We start from the raw sequence: 17,985 nt of genomic DNA on the forward strand, positions 1-17,985 counted from the left end.
CTTAAGGCTAACTTGCAGGTTGAGTCGGTAGTTAGGAAGGCAAATGCAATGTTGGCATTTATTTCGAGAGGACTAGAATATAAAAGCAGGGATGTGCTGCTGAGGCTTTATAAGGCTCTGGTCAGACCACATTTAGAATATTGTGAGCAATTTTGGGCCCCATATCTCAGGAAGGATGTGCTGGCCCTGGACAGGGTCCAGAGGAGGTTCATGAGAATGATCCCAGGAATGAAAGGCTCAACATATGAGGAACGTTTGAGGACTCTGGGTCTATACTCGATGGAGTTTAGAAGGATGAGGGGGGGGTCTGATTGAAACTTACAGAATACTGAAAGGCCTGGATAGAGTGGACGTAGGGAAGATGTTTCCATTAGTAGAAGAGACTAGGACCCAAGGGCACAGCCTCAGAGTAAAGGGAAGACCTTTTAGAACAGAGATGAGGAGAAACTTCTTTAGCCAGAGAGTGGTGAATCTATGGAATTCATTGCCACAGAAGGCTGTGGAGGCCAGGTCATTGAGTTTATTTAAGACCAAGATAGATAGGTTCTTAATTGGTAAGGGGATCAAAGGTTACGGGGAGAAGGCAGGAGAATGGGGTTGAGAAACTTGTCAGCCATGATTGAATGGCGGAGCAGACTCGTTGGGCCGAATGGCCTAATTTCTGCTCCAATGTCTATGGTCTTATATCTACAGCATTACCATTGTCTACTCTCTCTGTTACCTCCTAAATGAATTCAATAAAGTTGGTCAAGTAAAAAGTTTCCCTTTTGAAATCCATGCCGACTATTCATTGTTATATTTCTCATTTCTACATGTTTTTCTATTCTCTCCTTTAGTAGGGGTTCTATTATTTTTCTTATCACAGATGATAAGCTGACTGATCTATAATTCCCTGGACATGTTTTGTCCCTCTTCTTAAGCATAAGAATTACATTAGCTATCGGCCAGTCCTCTGGCACTACATCTTTTTCTGATTAATTATTAAATATTTATAATGCCTCTGATTTCTCTTCCCTAGATTCTTCTAAAAATACGTGGATGCAATCCATTAGGATCAGGGGCTTTATCCTCGGAGTTTGTTCAGTTCATTCAGTCCATCCCCCATTTTTAAATATATTTTAAATGCATTTATCTCTTTGCTGATATCATTCAATGTCATGTCAACCTGTTCTACCTCTTTGCTAAATACCGAAGTTAAATAATTATTTAATATTTCTGCCATCTCTCTATCATTACCTGTGGTACTATCCATGGAAGGAAGTAAATTATTTGATGGCACTATTAAAAAGCAGGCTATTCTCCCAGTGTCTTGGTTAATGTTCCTCCTTCAACCCATATCAAAAATAAATCAGGTTAACTGGTTACTTATTTCATGTTCTGTTTGCAGTGTAGTCCAGTGATTACACAAAGATTAATTCACTGGCTGTGAAATGCTTTGGATCATCAAGGATGTGAAAGGTGCTATGTCAATATACATTTATATTATTTTCAGTGATGCTGCAAACTAAAAGCTAAATAAATTTAAAGTGCCTCTTTAGTGCATTTAAGACATTTGTAAGTTATTTTATTGTAAAATACAGCACAATAAAAAAAAACTACCAAGCTCTGAACAGAATGGCCAGTCCTCCCTCACTCCAACCTCTAGGTGCCGCCTTGAGGCTTAAGCTGCAGACCAAAGGTACAGGATATTGTGAAGGTGGCTTTATGTTGCACTGTGTTCTTAGGTTCCTGCAGGGCGGGCCTCATGCAGCTGGTCCTAAGCCAAAGGCAAAGGCTGTTCGGGCTCCAAAACCATGGTTTTTGTTTTGCAAATCCCAGAAGTTTTACCTTCAGCTTGCAGCCATGCTTCAGAAAACCCGTGTCACCAGCACAAGTCTCTTGCCAAGTCTGTTTCCTCAGCTAAAATTATGTGACATTCAAACTGCATTAAACAAAATATATAAAGGATAGAGATAGAGATAGAGATAGAGATGATCACATTTCAGATATCTCTAAGTCCACAGCTTGTACTACAGGATTGATGTTTGAGATCTCCTAGCCATTACAGTTCAGTAGTATATTTACTGTTAAATGGCTTTGCACTGAAAGCCAATTTTCCTTTAGACAATAAAATATCTTTTTTATCAGTTTCTTACCTTTCTCACTTCTTCCTCGTTTTGATCAAATGTGAAAGTCCGACTGTTCTGTTAAATAAAACACACAGTAAACGATTGCAGTATCAGGAGTGTAGGAAAGTACACTATTACGCATGATTCCATAATCCATCTAACCAGTTGTAAAAACATAAATCTCAGTTACTTATTAATATCTTCCCTCACATTCCTCTCCAATTCTGTTAAAATTTTCTCATACAGTATGCCCAACCCTACATCCCTGGGAAGTCCACTGCAAGCTTTTATCTCCCTTGGTGTAAATCACTTAAATCTAAATTGTCAGTGCACCTTCCCTCATTTTAGATTGAGACCACGCCCCATGAATAGATTAGCAGACAGGATTATAGAAAGTCTTCTAATTAGAACAGTATTAAGTTGCTGCTTGTATTTCATTCCAAGCAGCAGCAGTGGAGGAAAGCAGCAAGATGTATAATAAAAAGCACTGTTTTTGTACAATTACCTGTAGATTCTTGCCAAAATTTCTACTCGTATAACTTTTTTTTGCAAATAAGTGGACAGAATGATGTACCAAAGTCATCAATTTATTCCAAAGTTACCAAACTTGAGAGAGAAGTGGATGCAGGATTAGGATGTAATATGTGCTTTGACTTCAAAAATACATCATTCCCTTCCTACCTGCTCATGAATTCCTAGTTAAGCCTGAGTCCCAGTTCACACCCCATATCCTTTTCATCACCAAAACTGCCTACCTTTAACTTCACAACACTGCACGCCTCCAGCACGCTATCGCTGAAAGCCTCATCCAAACCTTTTATCATCTTCACATTCATTTATCAAATACCCTACCCAACAATGTGGAAAATTTTCCCAGGTATGTCCTGTCTGCAAAAAGCAGGACAAATCCAATCTGGACAATTACCACCCAAACTTGATCATCAGCAAAGTGACGGAAGGTATCATCGCCAGTGCTAGCAAGCTGCACTTACATAGTAATAACCTGCTCAGTGATGCTCGTGATCCTCTGCCAGGGCTACTCGGTTCCTGACCACATTACAGACTTGGAGCTGAACTCCTGAAGTGAGGTGACAGTGACTGCCCTTAACATCAAAGCAGCATTTGACAGAGTGTGGTATCAAGGAGCCCTAGCAAAGCTGTAGTCAATGGGAATCAGGGAGAAAACTCTCCACTGGTTGGAGTCATACCTAGCACAAAGGAAGATGGTTGTGGTTGTTGGAGGTCAATCATTTCAGTGCCAGGTCTTCACTGCAGGTGTTACTTTCAACCACCTTCAGCGGCTTCAATGACCTTCTCCCCATCATAAGGTCAGAAGTGGGGGTGTTCGCTGATGATTGTATTGAACAGTGCACATTCACAACTAATCAGATATTGAAGCAGTCCATGCCCATGTGCAGCAAGACCTGGACAATACCCAGTCTTCGGCTGATAAGTGGCAAGTAACGTTTACACCACACAAGTGCCAGGCAGTGACCATCTTCAACCAAAGAGAATCTAACTATCTTCCCTTGACATTCAATGGCATTACCATCACTGAATCCCTCACTATCAACATCCTGGGGCTACTATTGACCAGAAGCTGAACTGGACCAGCCATACAAATACTAAGGCCACAAGAGCAGGTCAGGGGCTGGGAATTCTGCAGCAGGTAATTCACCTCCTGACATTCCAAAGTCTATCCTACCATTTACAAGATACAAGTCAGTAATGTGATGGAATACTCTCCACTTGCCTGAGTGCAGCTCCAATAACACTCAAAAAGCTCAATATCGTCCAGGACAAAGCAGCCCATCCAACAACCTAAACATTCACTTCTTACACCAGCAGAGCACAGTGGCAACAGTGTACACCATCTACAAGGTGCACTGCAGCAACACACCAAGGCTTTTTCAACAGCACCCCATCACCTTCCACCCCTGCACATCCACTACACCCATGACCTTTCAGCCTTTGCCTCCTTTACACGTCCACCCCATCTCTCCTTCTGTCCTTGGTGACAGAGACTTCAGCCAATTTATCCGACATTCTGGAATAGTCACTAAATCTCACTAGCTCCATAACGCCTGTCCTTCAAATCCCGTACTGCACACCGCCTATTCTTAACTCTGTGAGGTACTTTGGGATGATTCACTACACTGAAAGGTGTGACATAAATCCAATATTCTATTGTTGCACAATGCTTGGGTGTTGGCAAGGAAGCTTTGACAATTATCTAATTCAATTATTCGCCATGTGACGTACTGTGGATATGTGTTTTCCTATCTCTATCATCGAAATCTGACAGCTTTGCAGTAAGTTTATATATTGTTCACAGCTTTCAGAAAGGAGCAAACTCAGTAGCAAACATGGGCATGCATCTACCAGCAACAATTCTCGATTTATGAAATCACAGTGGCCCTGATTTTGCTGGAATGGGACATGTCACAGCGTGCCCAATTAATCAGACTTGTTCCTGTATCCCTCAGCTCAAAAAAATTCCCACAAAGCTGCTGGAAGTGTGAACTGACCCTCTGAACGAGAGAACCAACACTATCTATTTAAACAATGAGATTTAAGGATTGCAACATGAACAGAGAACAGCTGAGAAGGGAGTGAAGTAAATCAGAGACAAATGACAAATCAAGTACAGAAAGAGAAATAAAGATCGAGGCAAGGAAAAAATGAAAAATAAGAGAGACAGAAAGAAATAATTATAATTTTAATGCGACTTATTTAAAATTCAAAAATAATCTACTACCTGAAGGAACGAGACTCCACACTTTTAATTATTCATTTTTGGTGAGAGAGGTTGATTGGCAGTCATTAACAATGATCATGTTTAAAGGATACTGGCACTATTAAATACTAGACTTAATGTTCTCTGCCCAGATTAATGGGCAATTAATGTGCAAGCACAGTAAACCCAAGAAAATTACAGCGAGGATGAAGGCGGGAAGGGGTTTCTTGTGGTGATCTGCAATTCACCAGGTATTTCTCCCTCGCCCTAAGTTACTGGTTGCATTGCACATTAATAAGGGCAGGTGTTATTAACACTTTTTTTCTAGCAAATTCTAGGCCATCAAGTTATACGGCTGTAACACACAGGAGCTATTTCTCTGTATAATCTAGCAAAATAAACGGCTGTAACCATTACCAACCAAGCTGTCACAAGGTACATACCTGGGAACACGCGATCCATCACTGTGCCAGCAAAACAAAAACAGGACATCCAAAAGGGAAAAAACCCTCCTCGCTGTATTAAAGATCATTAGTAGTTTCGTGATATCCAAACTGCACTTGCTGGGCCACAAAGCCCTTCAGTGTTGGAAATTCCTATACTCACTGAAGTTTAGGAGAATGAGAGGTGATCTTATTGAAACATAGGATTCTGCTCAGGTTTGGCAGGGTAGATGCCGGTTTCCTCTTGTGGGGCGATCTAAAATTGGGAGCACAGTTTGAAGATAAGGAGTCCCCATTTCTCAGAGGGCCGTTAGTCTGTGGAATTCTCTTCCCCAGAGAGCACTGGGAGGCTGGGTCATTGAATGTATTCAAGGCTGAGATAGTCAGATTTTTGATTGACAAGGGAGTCAAGGGTTAGGGGGGGGGCAAATAGGAAAGTGGCACTAGGCCGCAATCAGATCAGCCATGATCTTTTTGAATGGCAGTGCAGACTCAAGGGGCCAAATTGTTCCTATTTCTTATGGTCTTATGAAAGCCCAGGCATCTCAGCTCATAATTATGCTCATGTATTTGAATCCTGAGAGTCCAAAGGTTTGGAAAAAAGCTGTTGGTGCATCAATCCCAAACCGCAACAACACATATTGTCTAGTACTTAGTATTGCAAGGTAAGGGCCGATTAGCTCAGTTGGCTGGACAGCTAGTTTGTGATGCAGAGTGACACCAACGATGTGGGTTCAATTCCCATGCCAGCTGAGGTCATCCATGAAGGCCCTGCTTTCTCAGCCTTGCCTGAGGTGTGGTGACCCTCGGGTTAAACTCACTACCAGTCGTCTGTGGCCCTCTGGGAGTACGGCTGTTTTCACTTCAGTACAAGGTATATACAGCGCATGAACTGGTGCATATTTTAATTTACTCTCCACAAGAGCTTCCTCTCACCCCATCCGCATGCCCTTCTATTCCTTTCTCCCCCACTAGGATTCCCCTTAAATGCGTCAACACTCCCTGTGGTCATAAGTTCCACATTTTCCACTTGCTGGGTAAAAGTTTATAACTTTATTAAGGAGTCACGGTGCAGATCAGCCATGACCTAACTGAATGGCAAATCAAGCTCAATGGCTGAATGATGCAGGAGTATGGACAATGTGGGAATACCCCGTATCATTTCAAATATGGTGTTATCCTATGTTTCAGTGTCAGACATGTCCAATATAAATATTACCATGTTGGTTCAAATTTAAGAACAGGTCTGCTAGATTCATCAAGAGATTGCACACGGACAATTCCAAAGATCAAGCTTATTGGAATTATACGTGAGCAGAGGTACTGAACTTTGCAGTAGAGTTAACTCACGGCCATTCCTCTGGTTTGAACATGAAAGCAGAGTCTGTGAAGCAGCCTAAACTCAGGCTCTCGTGATCTAGTGAAGCCACTGCACACACGGCCCATTAACTCGATACCAAATAGAAATCATGCTCAGACAGAAAGAGCTGTTGTGGAATCGAGAATGTTTCATGCTGGTACAGAGGAGCCTCCAATAATTTCCCTGCACTTGATATGGATCAAGAACAGTTTAACTGGATTTTTTTTGTCATTAGTTATGTCCACAAAACATATCCAGATGTACAAAGATCCTCATCACTAAATATCAACAATATAATGGGGGGGGTGGTGGTGGGAATGTTCCCAGGTCGTGGGTGAGGGGAGAGAATGTTCCCAGGTTTGGGGGGTGGAGGGGAAAAGTGTTCCTGGGTTTGGGGGGGGGGGGGAATGTTCCCGGGCTCGGGGGGGGGGGGGCGGTATTCCCGGGGTTGGGAGGGGGATGTTCCCAGGGTTGGGGGAGGATGTTCCTGGGCTCGGGGGTGGTGGGGGGGGGGGGGGGGGGGGGGTGTTCCCGGGATTGGGACGGGGGGGTGGGGGCGGTGTTCCCGGGATTGGGAGGGGGATGTTCCCGGGGTTGCGGGGGGGGGGGGGGGGGATGTTCCCGGGGTTTTTTTTTTGGGGGGGGGGAGGGGATGTTCCCGGGGTTTGGGGGGGGGATGTTCCCGGGGTTGAGGATGTTCCCGGGGTTGGGGAGGGGAAAATGTTCTCGGGGTTTTGGGGTGGGGGGGAAGTTCCCGGGGTTGGGGATGTTCCCAGGGTTGGGGGAGGATGTTCCTGGGCTCGGGGGGGGGGGGGGGTGTTCCCGGGATTGGGACGGGGGGGTGGGGGCGGTGTTCCCGGGATTGGGAGGGGGATGTTCCCGGGGTTGCGGGGGGGGGGGGGGGGGATGTTCCGGGGTTTTTTTTTGGGGGGGGGGAGGGGATGTTCCCGGGGTTTGGGGGGGGGGATGTTCCCGGGGTTGAGGATGTTCCCGGGGTTGGGGAGGGGAAAATGTTCTCGGGGTTTGGGGTGGGGGGGAAGTTCCCGGGGTTGGGGATGTTCCCAGGGTTGGGGGAGGATGTTCCTGGGCTCGGGGGGGGGGGGGGGGGTGTTCCCGGGATTGGGACGGGGGGGTGGGGGCGGTGTTCCCGGGATTGGGAGGGGGATGTTCCCGGGGTTGGTGGGGGGAGGGGATGTTCCCGGGGTTGCGGGGGGGAGGGGATGTTCCCGGGGTTTTTTTTTTGGGGGGGGAGGGGATGTTCCCGGGGTTTGGGGGGGGGAAGTTCCCGGGGTTGGGGATGTTCCCAGGGTTGGGGGGGGGGGGGGCGGTGTTCCCGGGGTTGGGGGTGTTCCCGGGGTTGGGGGTGTTCCCGGGGTGGGGGGGGGGGGGGGGTTTGGGATGTTCCCGGGGTTGGGGGTGTTCCCGGGGTGGGGGGGGGGGGGGGGTTTGGGATGTTCCCGGGGTTGGGGGTGTTCCCGGGGTGGGGGGGGGGGGTTGTTCCCGGGGTGGGGGGGGGGGGGGGTTTGGGATGTTCCCGGGGTTGGGGATGTTCCCGGGGTGGGGGGGGGGGGGGGTTGGGGATGTTCCCGGGGTCGGGGGGGGGGTTTGGGGATGTTCCCGGGGTTTGGGGGGGGGGGGGCGGTGTTCCCGGGGTGGGGGGTGTTCCCGGGGTGGGGGGTGTTCCCGGGGTGGGGGGGGGGGGTTGGGGTTGTTCCCGGGGTTTGGGGGGTTTGGGGATGTTCCCGGGGTTGCGGGGGGGAGGGGTTGTTCCCGGGGTGGGGGGGGGGTTTGGGGATGTTCCCGGGGTGGGGGGGGGAGGGGTTGTTCCCGGGGTGGGGGGGGGGTTTGGGGATGTTCCCGGGGTGGGGGGGGGGGGGGGGTTGGGGATGTTCCCGGGGTCGGGGGGGGGGTTTGGGGATGTTCCCGGGGTTTGGGGGGGGGGGGGCGGTGTTCCCGGGGTGGGGGATGTTCCCGGGGTTTGGGGGGGGGGGGGCGGTGTTCCCGGGGTGGGGGGTGTTCCCGGGGTGGGGGGGGGGGGTTGGGGTTGTTCCCGGGGTTTGGGGGGTTGGGGATGTTCCCGGGGTTGCGGGGGGGAGGGGTTGTTCCCGGGGTTGAGGGGGGGGTTTGGGGATGTTCCCGGGGTTGGGGATGTTCCCGGGGTTTGGGGGGCTGGGGTTGTTCCCGGGGTTGAGGGGGGCGGTGATCCCGGGCGGGGGGGTCCCCCCTCTCCGCCTCGGTCTGTACCGTCTGCCCCGGGTCCGCGACACCACCTCGGGTCCCTCAGCCACTCACCTGCCGGTTATATTTCTGAAGCATCGGCTCAATCTCTGCCTTAGTGCCGCCCTCCAGCGCCGCCAGAGCCGCCGCCGCCTCCGGGACCACATCCATCACTGAGGCCAAAGTCGAGCCTGGGCCCTGATTAGGGGCCGGACACCGTGGGTGAGAGACAGGAGCTCCGCCTGCCCTGACCCTTCACCCCGGCCCCAGCCACGTCCCGCCCCCACCCGTCACTCCAGCCACACCCCCTTTTGTCACTCCGACCAAGCCCCGCCCCCATCCTCCGCCGGCCCCAGCCGCGGCCCGCCCCCACTCGTCACTGCGGCCACACCCCCTCCTGTCACTCCGACCAGGCCACGCCCCCATCCTCACACCGGCCTCAGCCGCGGCCCTCCTCCACCCGTCATTCCGTGCACGCTCCCTGCCGTCCCTCCAGCCGCGCCCCGCCCCCTCCTGTCACTCCGGCCTCAGCCATTCCCCGCCCTCTACGTCACTCAGGCCACGACCCACCCCGCCCCCTCCCGACACTCCGTCCCGGCCCCGCCCCGCCCCGCCCCCACCAGCCACCCCGGACAAGCCAGTTCATGTCACCCCAGCCGCACCCCGCCCCGCCCCTTTCGTCACCCCAGCCCCACCCCTTTCGTCACCAGCCGCGCCCCTCATCCTACTGGCACGCCGGCCACAGCCCCGCCCCCTCAGGTCACGCCAGGCCCGTCCCTACCGTAAACCCAACCCCACCCCCTACCTTCAGTCGGGCCGCGCACCGCCCTCTCCCATCACCGGACCATAGCTCCGCCCCCTACCGTAACCGGCCCCGCCCCTTACCGTCACTCTGGCCACAGCCCCAGTACCCGCCGTAAGGCAGACAAAATGAGCCAGGTGTTTCATAGGATGGTGGGGTGTGGACAAAGAGTTGTAATGCAGAGTTGTGCTAGGAGTGTAATTGGGGTTGAGGACGGGGCTGTAATGCAGAGTTGTGCTAGGAGTGTAATTGGGGTTGAGGACGGGGCTGTAATGCAGAGTTGTGCTAGGAGTGTAATTGGGGTTGAGGACGGGGTTGTAATGCAGAGTTGTGCTAGGAGTGTGATGGGGGTTGAGGACGGGGCTGTAATGCAGAGTTGAGCTAGGAGTGTAATGGAGGTTGAGGACGGGGTTGTAATGCAGAGTTGGGCTACAAGTGTAATGGGGGTTGAGGACGGGGTTGTAATGCAGAATTGAGCTTGGAGTGTAATGGGGGTTGAGGATGGGGTTGTAATGCAGAGTTGAGTTAGGATTGTAATTGGGGTTGAGGATGGGGCTGTAATGCAGAGTTGAGTTAGGAGTGTGATGGGGGTCGAGGACAGGGCTGTAATGCAGAGTTGTGCTAGGAGTGTGATGGGGGTTGAGGACGGGGTTGTAATGTAGAGTTGATTTAGGATTGTAATTGGGGTTGAGGATGGGGCTGTAATGCAGAGTTGAGTTAGGATTGTAATTGGGGTTGAGGATGGGGTTGTAATGCAGAGTTGAGCTAGGAGTGTAATGGGGGTCGAGGACGGGGCTGTAATGCAGAGTTGAGCTAGGAGTGTGATGGAGGTTGAAGACGGGGCTGTAATGCAGAGTTGAGTTAGGAGTGTGATGGGGGTTGAGGATGGGGCTGTAATGCAGAGTTGTGCTAGGAGTGTGATGGGGGTTGAGGACGGGGTTGTAATGCAGAGTTGTGCTAGCGTGATGGGGGTTGAGGACAGGGTTGTAATGCAGAGTTGAGCTAGGGGTGTAATGGGGGTTGAAGACGGGGTTGTAATGCAGAGTTGAGCTAGGAGTGTGATGGGGGTTAAGGATGGGGTTGTAATGCAGAGTTGAGCTAGGATTGTAATTGGGGTTGAGGACGGGGTTGTAATGCAGAATTGAGCTTGGAGTGTAATGGGGGTTGAGGACGGGGTTGTAATGCAGAGTTGAGCTAGGAGTGCAATGGGGGTTGAGGACGGGGTTATAATGCAGAGTTGAGCTAGGAGTGTAATCGAGGTTAAGGACGGGGTTGTAATGCAGAGTTGAGCTAGGAATGTGATGAGAGTTGAGGATGGGGTTGTAGTGCACAGTTGTGCTAGGAGTGTGATGGGGGTTGAGGACAGGGTTCTAATGGAGAGTTGAGCTAGGAGTGTGATGGAGAGTGAGGACGGGATTGTGATGCAGAGTTGAGCTAGGAGTGTAATAGGGGTTAAGGATGGGGTTGTAATGCAGAGTTGAGCTAGGAGTGTGATGGAGGTTGAGGACATGGTTGTAATGCAGAGTTGAGCTAGGAGTGTAATGGGGGTCGAGGACGGGTGTTGTTATGGAGAGTTGAGCTAGGAGTGTAATGGGGGTTGAGGGATGAGGTTGTAATGGCGAGTCGAGCTAGGAGTGTAATGGGGGTTGAGGACAGTGGTTTGTAATGCAGAGTTGAGCTAGGAGTGTGTTGTGGGTTGAGTACGGGGTTGTAATGCAGAGTTGAGCTAGAAGTGTGATGGGGTTTGAGGATGGGGTTGTAATGCAGAGTTGAGCTCGGAGTGTAATGGGGGGTTGAGGACGGGGTTGTAACGGAGAGTTGAGTTAGGAATGTAATGGGGGTTGAAGACACGGGGTTGTAATGGAGAGTTGAGCTAGGAGTGTAATGGGGATGATGACTGGAGGTTGTAATGGAGAGTTGAGTTAGGAATGTAATGAGGGTTGAAGACAAGTTTGTAATAGAAAACTGGGTTAGGAGTGGAATGGGGGTTGAAGAATGGGGCTTGTAATGGTGAGCTGGGTTGAGAGTGTAATGGGGTTTAAGGACAGGGGGTTGTAATGGAGAGTTGAGCCAGGAGTGTAATGGGGGTTGAGGACAGGGCGTTGTAATGGAGATTTGGTTTAAGAATGTAATAGGAGTTGGGGACAGAGGGTTGTAATGGAGAGTTGGGTTAAGAATGTAATGGGGTTGGGGACATGGTTGTATTGGAGAGTTGGGTTGGGTGTGTAATGGAGAATTGGTTGGGGGTTGCAATGAGAGTTGGGTTAGGGGTCTAATGGGAGTTGGGATAGGGGTGTAATGGAGAGTTGTTTTAAGGGTGTAATGACTGTTGGCTTGTCTAGCAGATCTTTCTGGAAGGCTTCCATGGGAGTGGATGTGAACACCAACTCAACAATTCTGTCTGCTAGCTTTGACAATCACAGGACGTAATCTTTTCTCTGCATCTGCTGGTGAAGCGGTCTATGTAGGTCTCTGTAGGCTGTTGTTGAAATTACATGAACTCTAGTCGATGAATACAGCAGTTAACCTGATGCTGAACCGATCTTCCAATGTAGTCCATGTCGTTAGGGGATCCTTTAGCTCTTCTGCTGTTAATCTTGACATGTTCAGCCAGTGTAGACCTTCATGCCCAATTGCTAGGTGAATTTTTATGGCTTGCTTGTCTGATTCAAACACTCCCGAATCAAGAAACCATAGCTCTGTAAGTTGTTTAAACATTCTGAATTCAGACAGTTGGCCAGCTGCATCCCCTTTCAAACAGGGGAGCTTTGTGGACATTTTGATGATAACCCCTTGACCTTCCTCCTTGTCTTATTCAATTTATTGTTCAATAACTCTTGAAGCCATCTGTTATAATCACAACCTTCTCTGGTCCAATTTTTTATCGAGGCTTTGTTTGCTTTTTTTGTTTGACTGTCCCTCGATTGCTATCAATCCAGCCCACACCCTGGTCACTTGCCTTCCTGCCTGAGCTAACCCGGTGCTCTTCCTCTCGACGCACTGTCCCGCTCACTGAGCTGGCAGGCTACGCGCTGCCATCTCACCACAAGGGATTCATCTGCTCACCAGGTCTTTATTTGAGCGCTATATCTACACTGCGTCTTTAAAGCCACGATTTCAACACTCTCCGACGCTGTGAACTCATTGTGGTCTGACTAAAACGTCAAGGGTTGTCTCATGCCATGTAGCTGTTCTCAGGGCTGTTCACCATGTCATATCTGTACCTAATCTTGCTGCTGTTTTACCACCACTGATCACCACGTTGTGTTTTGAAAATGTTACAAAGGCACCAATTGCTCATAAGTGGTTATGTAACCACATTGTGGGTTAACTTGTTGAGACTAGGTACATGGGAACATTAATACAAAGATAGAAAGCTTGAAGATTTCAGAGCAGCGCTGTGTTCTGCTGACAGACAAAAGTGAAACTAAAACTGCATCAACATGACGCACTTCCCTTCTAGTGATGTCATGCTGCCATCCCTTAAAAGCACATTTCAACAATAGGGACTTGGGTTAGAGATGGGAGTTATGGTTAGTTGTATTGGGATATGAAGTGGGGATACAGGGTTGTAATGGAGGTGAGGGAGGGTACGGGTCTGTAATGGACAGGTCGGAGGGTAGTGGTGTATTTTCACCGGTGCTGGGGGGAGAAGGGCAGTGATAAGATGCTAAGTCTAAGACCTCACATTGAGAAGCAACCTCCAAAACTCAACACAAAACCTCTTGGTGGGGGACAAGCTGCAAATCTGAAATAAGCTAACTAAGGATGAGGGAGGCTTTTCAGCCCATCTAACCCCATACTTCCCCAGCCTGTCCCAGATTGGTTGTTGAGTGAGTCCAGGGTTTTCAGCCCTACATTGCTCTGTCCAGGAGTCTCTTCCATGTTCGGTCACTCTCTTTGTGAAAAATAATTTCTTGAAGAAAATGCACAGCAAGTCAGTCAGCATCTCAGAGAGAGAAGGGTTAGCACTCCTGGATGTCAGAATGTTCTGACAAGGGTCAACAGTCACCAGAAACACCAAAAGCTTATTAACTGGTTGTTCATCTCATGCCTGGTTGGAGGATTATGCTGTAAGTAAACACTCTGCCTACATAACAACAGTCTGCACTTCACAGTAAATCATAGAATTAGATCGAACCTATAAAACAAACCGGCCATTCAGCCCAAATTCACCATCCCAGCATTTATGCTCCAAATGAGCCTCCTCACACTGTGTTTAACTCTTCCCAGTCTGCTGCCACATCCCTCTATTCCCTTTCCCTGTCTGGGAATGGCTTTGGGAGGATTACAACAGGCTGCTTAAGGTACATTTATTTCTTTCTCTTTGTGACTCCAGCATTTTGAATTTTTTAAATATAAATGCTCATTCTTAAAATATAACCATATTAGGAACAATTCCTCCGACATTGCAGATGTTGGTTTACATCACAGTATTTTCAGTTAGTTTCTGTAGAACATTGTGCTATACAAAACCTGGACTTTACTCAGGAATAGTTGATACTGTAACCTGGCATAAAGTGAACGATGCAATCAGTGTCTTTCACCTGCATGCACACAGCGTTCTCACAAAACTTAGTCTCATTCAGGAGCCACACTTATATCCCCCTCTAGAGATTACAACAGGAACCTCAGACTTGACCCCCTTGACCCCCAGTAGGACTATACCCTTGTAGTCACGGTCCTGAATTACCAAGTCAAAGACAAGATCGTCTAAGCAGCCGGAGTAAAAGGCTCCTGACAAACATATCATGTGCAGGCTAAGCACCCAACCTCCTTGGAACTAACCTGCACACTCACCTCCGAGTCAGAAGGTCATGGGATCAAGACCCACTCCAGGAATTGAGCATCTAGGCTGACTCTTCAATACTGAAAGAGTGTTGCATTGTTGGAGGCGCTGCTCTTCAGTTAAGATGTTAAACAGAAGCTCCGTCTGCCTGTTCAGGTGAACATCTAAGATCCCAAGGCACTGTTCGAGGGAGAGGTGCGAGTTCTCCAAAGATTTTGGCCAACTCAGCTATCACCACCGGAAATAGATTTACACATTATTTCTGGGACCCCGTTGCATTCAAAAGAGCTCCAATCGTTCCCACGTGACAGTAACCACAATCCAATAAAACTCATTGGGCGGAATTTTCCATGCCCGCCAGCATTGGGTGTGATCGGTGGCATGAGCGGGCAATATGGTGCGATCAGTTTTACGATGGTGGGAAGCCAGTTTGCGATCATCTGCTCAGCCCACCGGCGGTGGGCTGCATTTCCCACCATCAGATGTCGGGGACCTCATTGTAATACATCAGCATATCACTATCAGGTCAGCCCACTGGAATTCTTCCCCACCCGCTGGATGGTCCATATACGTTGGTGGAAAAGCACGCTGGCATGTTTCACAACAGCACATAAAAGGCGTGCACTTGCCGGTCTGCACTGAGGGGATCTCGGAGGTGAGTACCCAGTAACATTGTGCAGCACTCACCAGGGTCACCTGTTGGACTTCAAGCTTGAGGAGCGCTGGGGGGGGCCAGGGTTAAGGGCAGCCCTGTCATTGAATGTAGCGCACAAGCATTCAGGGTGGGGGTGGGTAGGGTGCACGAGGGAAGTGGCCACGCATTAGGGAAACATGTATAAAGTGTCCATTCCTCTGCAACTGAGACAATTCAGGCGCAGCCACATTGATATGATTGGGGTCGGGCTTCTAGCTTATCTGCCCACTCAAGCAATGCATAGGCATCAAAGCGCCACCAAATGCTCCACGGTTTTTCACCCCCCGCCCACCCCCCTCCTGCACAGACTGCAAATTTATGAGCATTTTAGTAGATTGCAGAACAGTTGGACAACTGCATATGTTGTAGGATCTCCTCGCTAAAGCTAGCCATGGAGCAATCACTGCTGGAAGTGCTCACAGCCCGGACCTCCATGGTCTCCCCCATGGTTCAAGCTAATGGTGCAGCCTTGCATTGCACCAATTTCTGGCCATCCAAGTAGTGGCCAGCACTCTCCAGGAAGGGTTAAGGGGCCATCACACTTAACCATGTCAGGTTCTTAGTACACCCCAACTAACCTTGTCTCTCTCATTCATCCTGCAGGAGGAGTACATCGGGATCATGGAGCCTGGTGAACTAGCTATATGCCTGATGGCCTACTGAGCACGAAGATGATGGAGGAGAGAGCGACCGAGGCTCCTGGCTGCACAGAGGCAGGAGCAGCAGCCTCATGGAGAAGGGGCAGCTGGGGTTCCCACACACACTGCCCAGGAGCGACAGCTGGTCAGTGCCTAGCGACACCCAGAGTCTTTAGACGTTGCCTTTCATTCCTGCAGATGACCGAGAACCAGTGTCGCCAAAGACTGCGCATGTCTAGGGAACCGGTCGGTCACGTCTGCCACCTGCTGCAGGATTTGGCGCCACAGAGACATGAAGGGCACCCACTGCCAGTGGCCGTGAAAGTGACTGTGGCGCTCAATTTCTATGCCAGTGTCTCCTTACGTGGCTCCAGATGTGACCTCTGTGGGATCTCACAATCCTCCGCCCACAAATGCATCCATGAGGTCACGGATGCCATCTTCTCGAGGGCCGCACAGCTTTGTGCATTTCGCCCAGGACCAGGACAGCCAGGATGCAAGAGGGATTTGATTCGCCCAGATCTCAGGATACCCACAGGTTCAGGGTGAGATCGACTGCACTCAGGTGACACTCAGGTCTCCATCGCAACACACGGTGAACGTCATCAGCCACAAGAGGTTCCATTCACTGAATGTGCAGCTGGTGTGTGACCACCAGAAATGCATCCTGCAGGTCTGCGCACTGTTTCCAGGGAGTGTGCACGACTCCTACATCCCCAGTCAGTCACAGATCCCTGAAGTCTTCCAGGGTCCACAGAGGCTGCAGGGATGGCTCCTCGGGGACAAGGACTACCCACAGAGGACGTGGCTGATGACACTCGTGCAGCAGCCTCAGACTGCAGCAGAGCGACCCTATAATGAGGCTTATGCAGCAGCTCACAACTTGATGGAGCAGACCATCGGGATGCTGAAGATGAGGTTCCGGTGCCTGGACCGGTCTGGTGGAGCCCTGCAATACAGTCTGCAGAAGGTGTCACACATCGTCACCGTCTGCTGCACCCTTTACAACCTGGCACCCCAACGGAGAGATGAGCTGGCTGAGGAGGAGGTGGAAGAGCTACACGTCTCCTCCGATGAGGAGGGCACCGACATGGATGAGGGTAAAGAGATCCTCAGAGGTGGCAAAGATGAGGATGAGGTCCTCGCTCTGGCCAGATGAGGCAGGTGTGCCTGGGAAGCCCTCATAGCTGCTAGATTTGTGGAGGATGATGACAACATGCAGCGAGAAGACACCATAGATCCTCACATTGCATCTGTCTGACTCCAATCTGGCTTATGGCAGCATGAATACCCTCTGTGAGAATGGTCCTGCCATGGAGATGCAGTGGAGGCCCTAATAGTCGCTCGACTGCAGGAGGATGATGATGACATGCAAAGAGGACGCTCCATAGATCTTCACACAGCCTCTGAGAATGTCTGACTCCTGTCTGGCCGAGGGCAGATCGCTTGCGCTCTGTGATCAGTGTTATATCATAGAGACGCAGCCATGAAACTTTAAAAGCATCTGACCATTTGTCCACCTTCAGCACCTGAGCCCTTCAGGAGAACAGCTGAGGTCACAGGAAGAGAGGGGTCGGATGGGCTGGACACTCCCGGAGTCACCTGGATGGATGGACTCGGAGTGTGCACCTGCTGACCCTCCTCCTTATGGGTGCCTGGGGCTCCCAGCTGACTTGAGGAGTGAGTCCGAGCTTCCCGGCACCCCTCTTGCGTACACAATGGTAGAGTCCAAATATGGTGTCAGCGATGGAGTTGAGCCTGTGCAGCAGTGCAGGAGCGTAGTCCTGGACCAAGGTCTCCATGGTGGCCGCTATCCTTGGTGCATTGCAATGCCGGTGCTATCACCTTAACCTGAAGGCGGACGGACTCCTCCATTGTGCCTTGCAATCCGAGGAGTGCAGCGGACATCCCTTCCTTATGTTCCTGAGTTTGCTTTTGCAGCTCCAACAACTGAGACATGACCAAGACCAGAGGCTTGTCATCTGACTCGGACTTAGCAAATTTCTGACCTCCAGCAGTCCTCTGAGTGCCGGGGACCTGGGACATTCCTATCTCCACCTGCTATGGATCAGACGATGCACCAGATTGTGATCCCGAGGCTATTCTAAAGATAGATCCCACCGAGGTGTGTGTCTCTGCGCTGCTGGAGGGTGTGGGTGAGCGCTGTGACGGGACTTCATGGAAGGTGCCACCAGAT

General features: G+C 50.2%; 1 protein-coding gene across 2 annotated transcripts in view; it reads right to left on the reverse strand.

The window, feature by feature from the left end:
• Positions 1-9,126, reverse strand: part of ric8b (RIC8 guanine nucleotide exchange factor B) — a 57,001-nt gene extending 47,875 nt beyond the window's left edge. Inside the window, exons 1-2 of one of the 2 annotated variants that reach the window (XM_041216160.1) lie at positions 8,941-9,126; positions 2,136-2,178 (exon numbers count right to left, since the gene is read on the reverse strand). In XM_041216160.1, the coding sequence (XP_041072094.1) occupies positions 2,136-2,178; positions 8,941-9,032 (135 nt within the window). In that variant the 5' untranslated portion in view covers positions 9,033-9,126. Of the gene's footprint in view, positions 1-2,135; positions 2,184-8,940 lie in introns of both variants that reach the window. The other variant, XM_041216159.1, reaches the window with a different exon arrangement.
• Positions 9,127-17,985: the final 8,859 nt, after the last annotated feature.

Source organism: Carcharodon carcharias, chromosome 21, assembly GCF_017639515.1.
Source record: "Carcharodon carcharias isolate sCarCar2 chromosome 21, sCarCar2.pri, whole genome shotgun sequence".
In the NCBI taxonomy this organism is placed as follows: Eukaryota; Metazoa; Chordata; class Chondrichthyes; order Lamniformes; family Lamnidae; genus Carcharodon; species Carcharodon carcharias.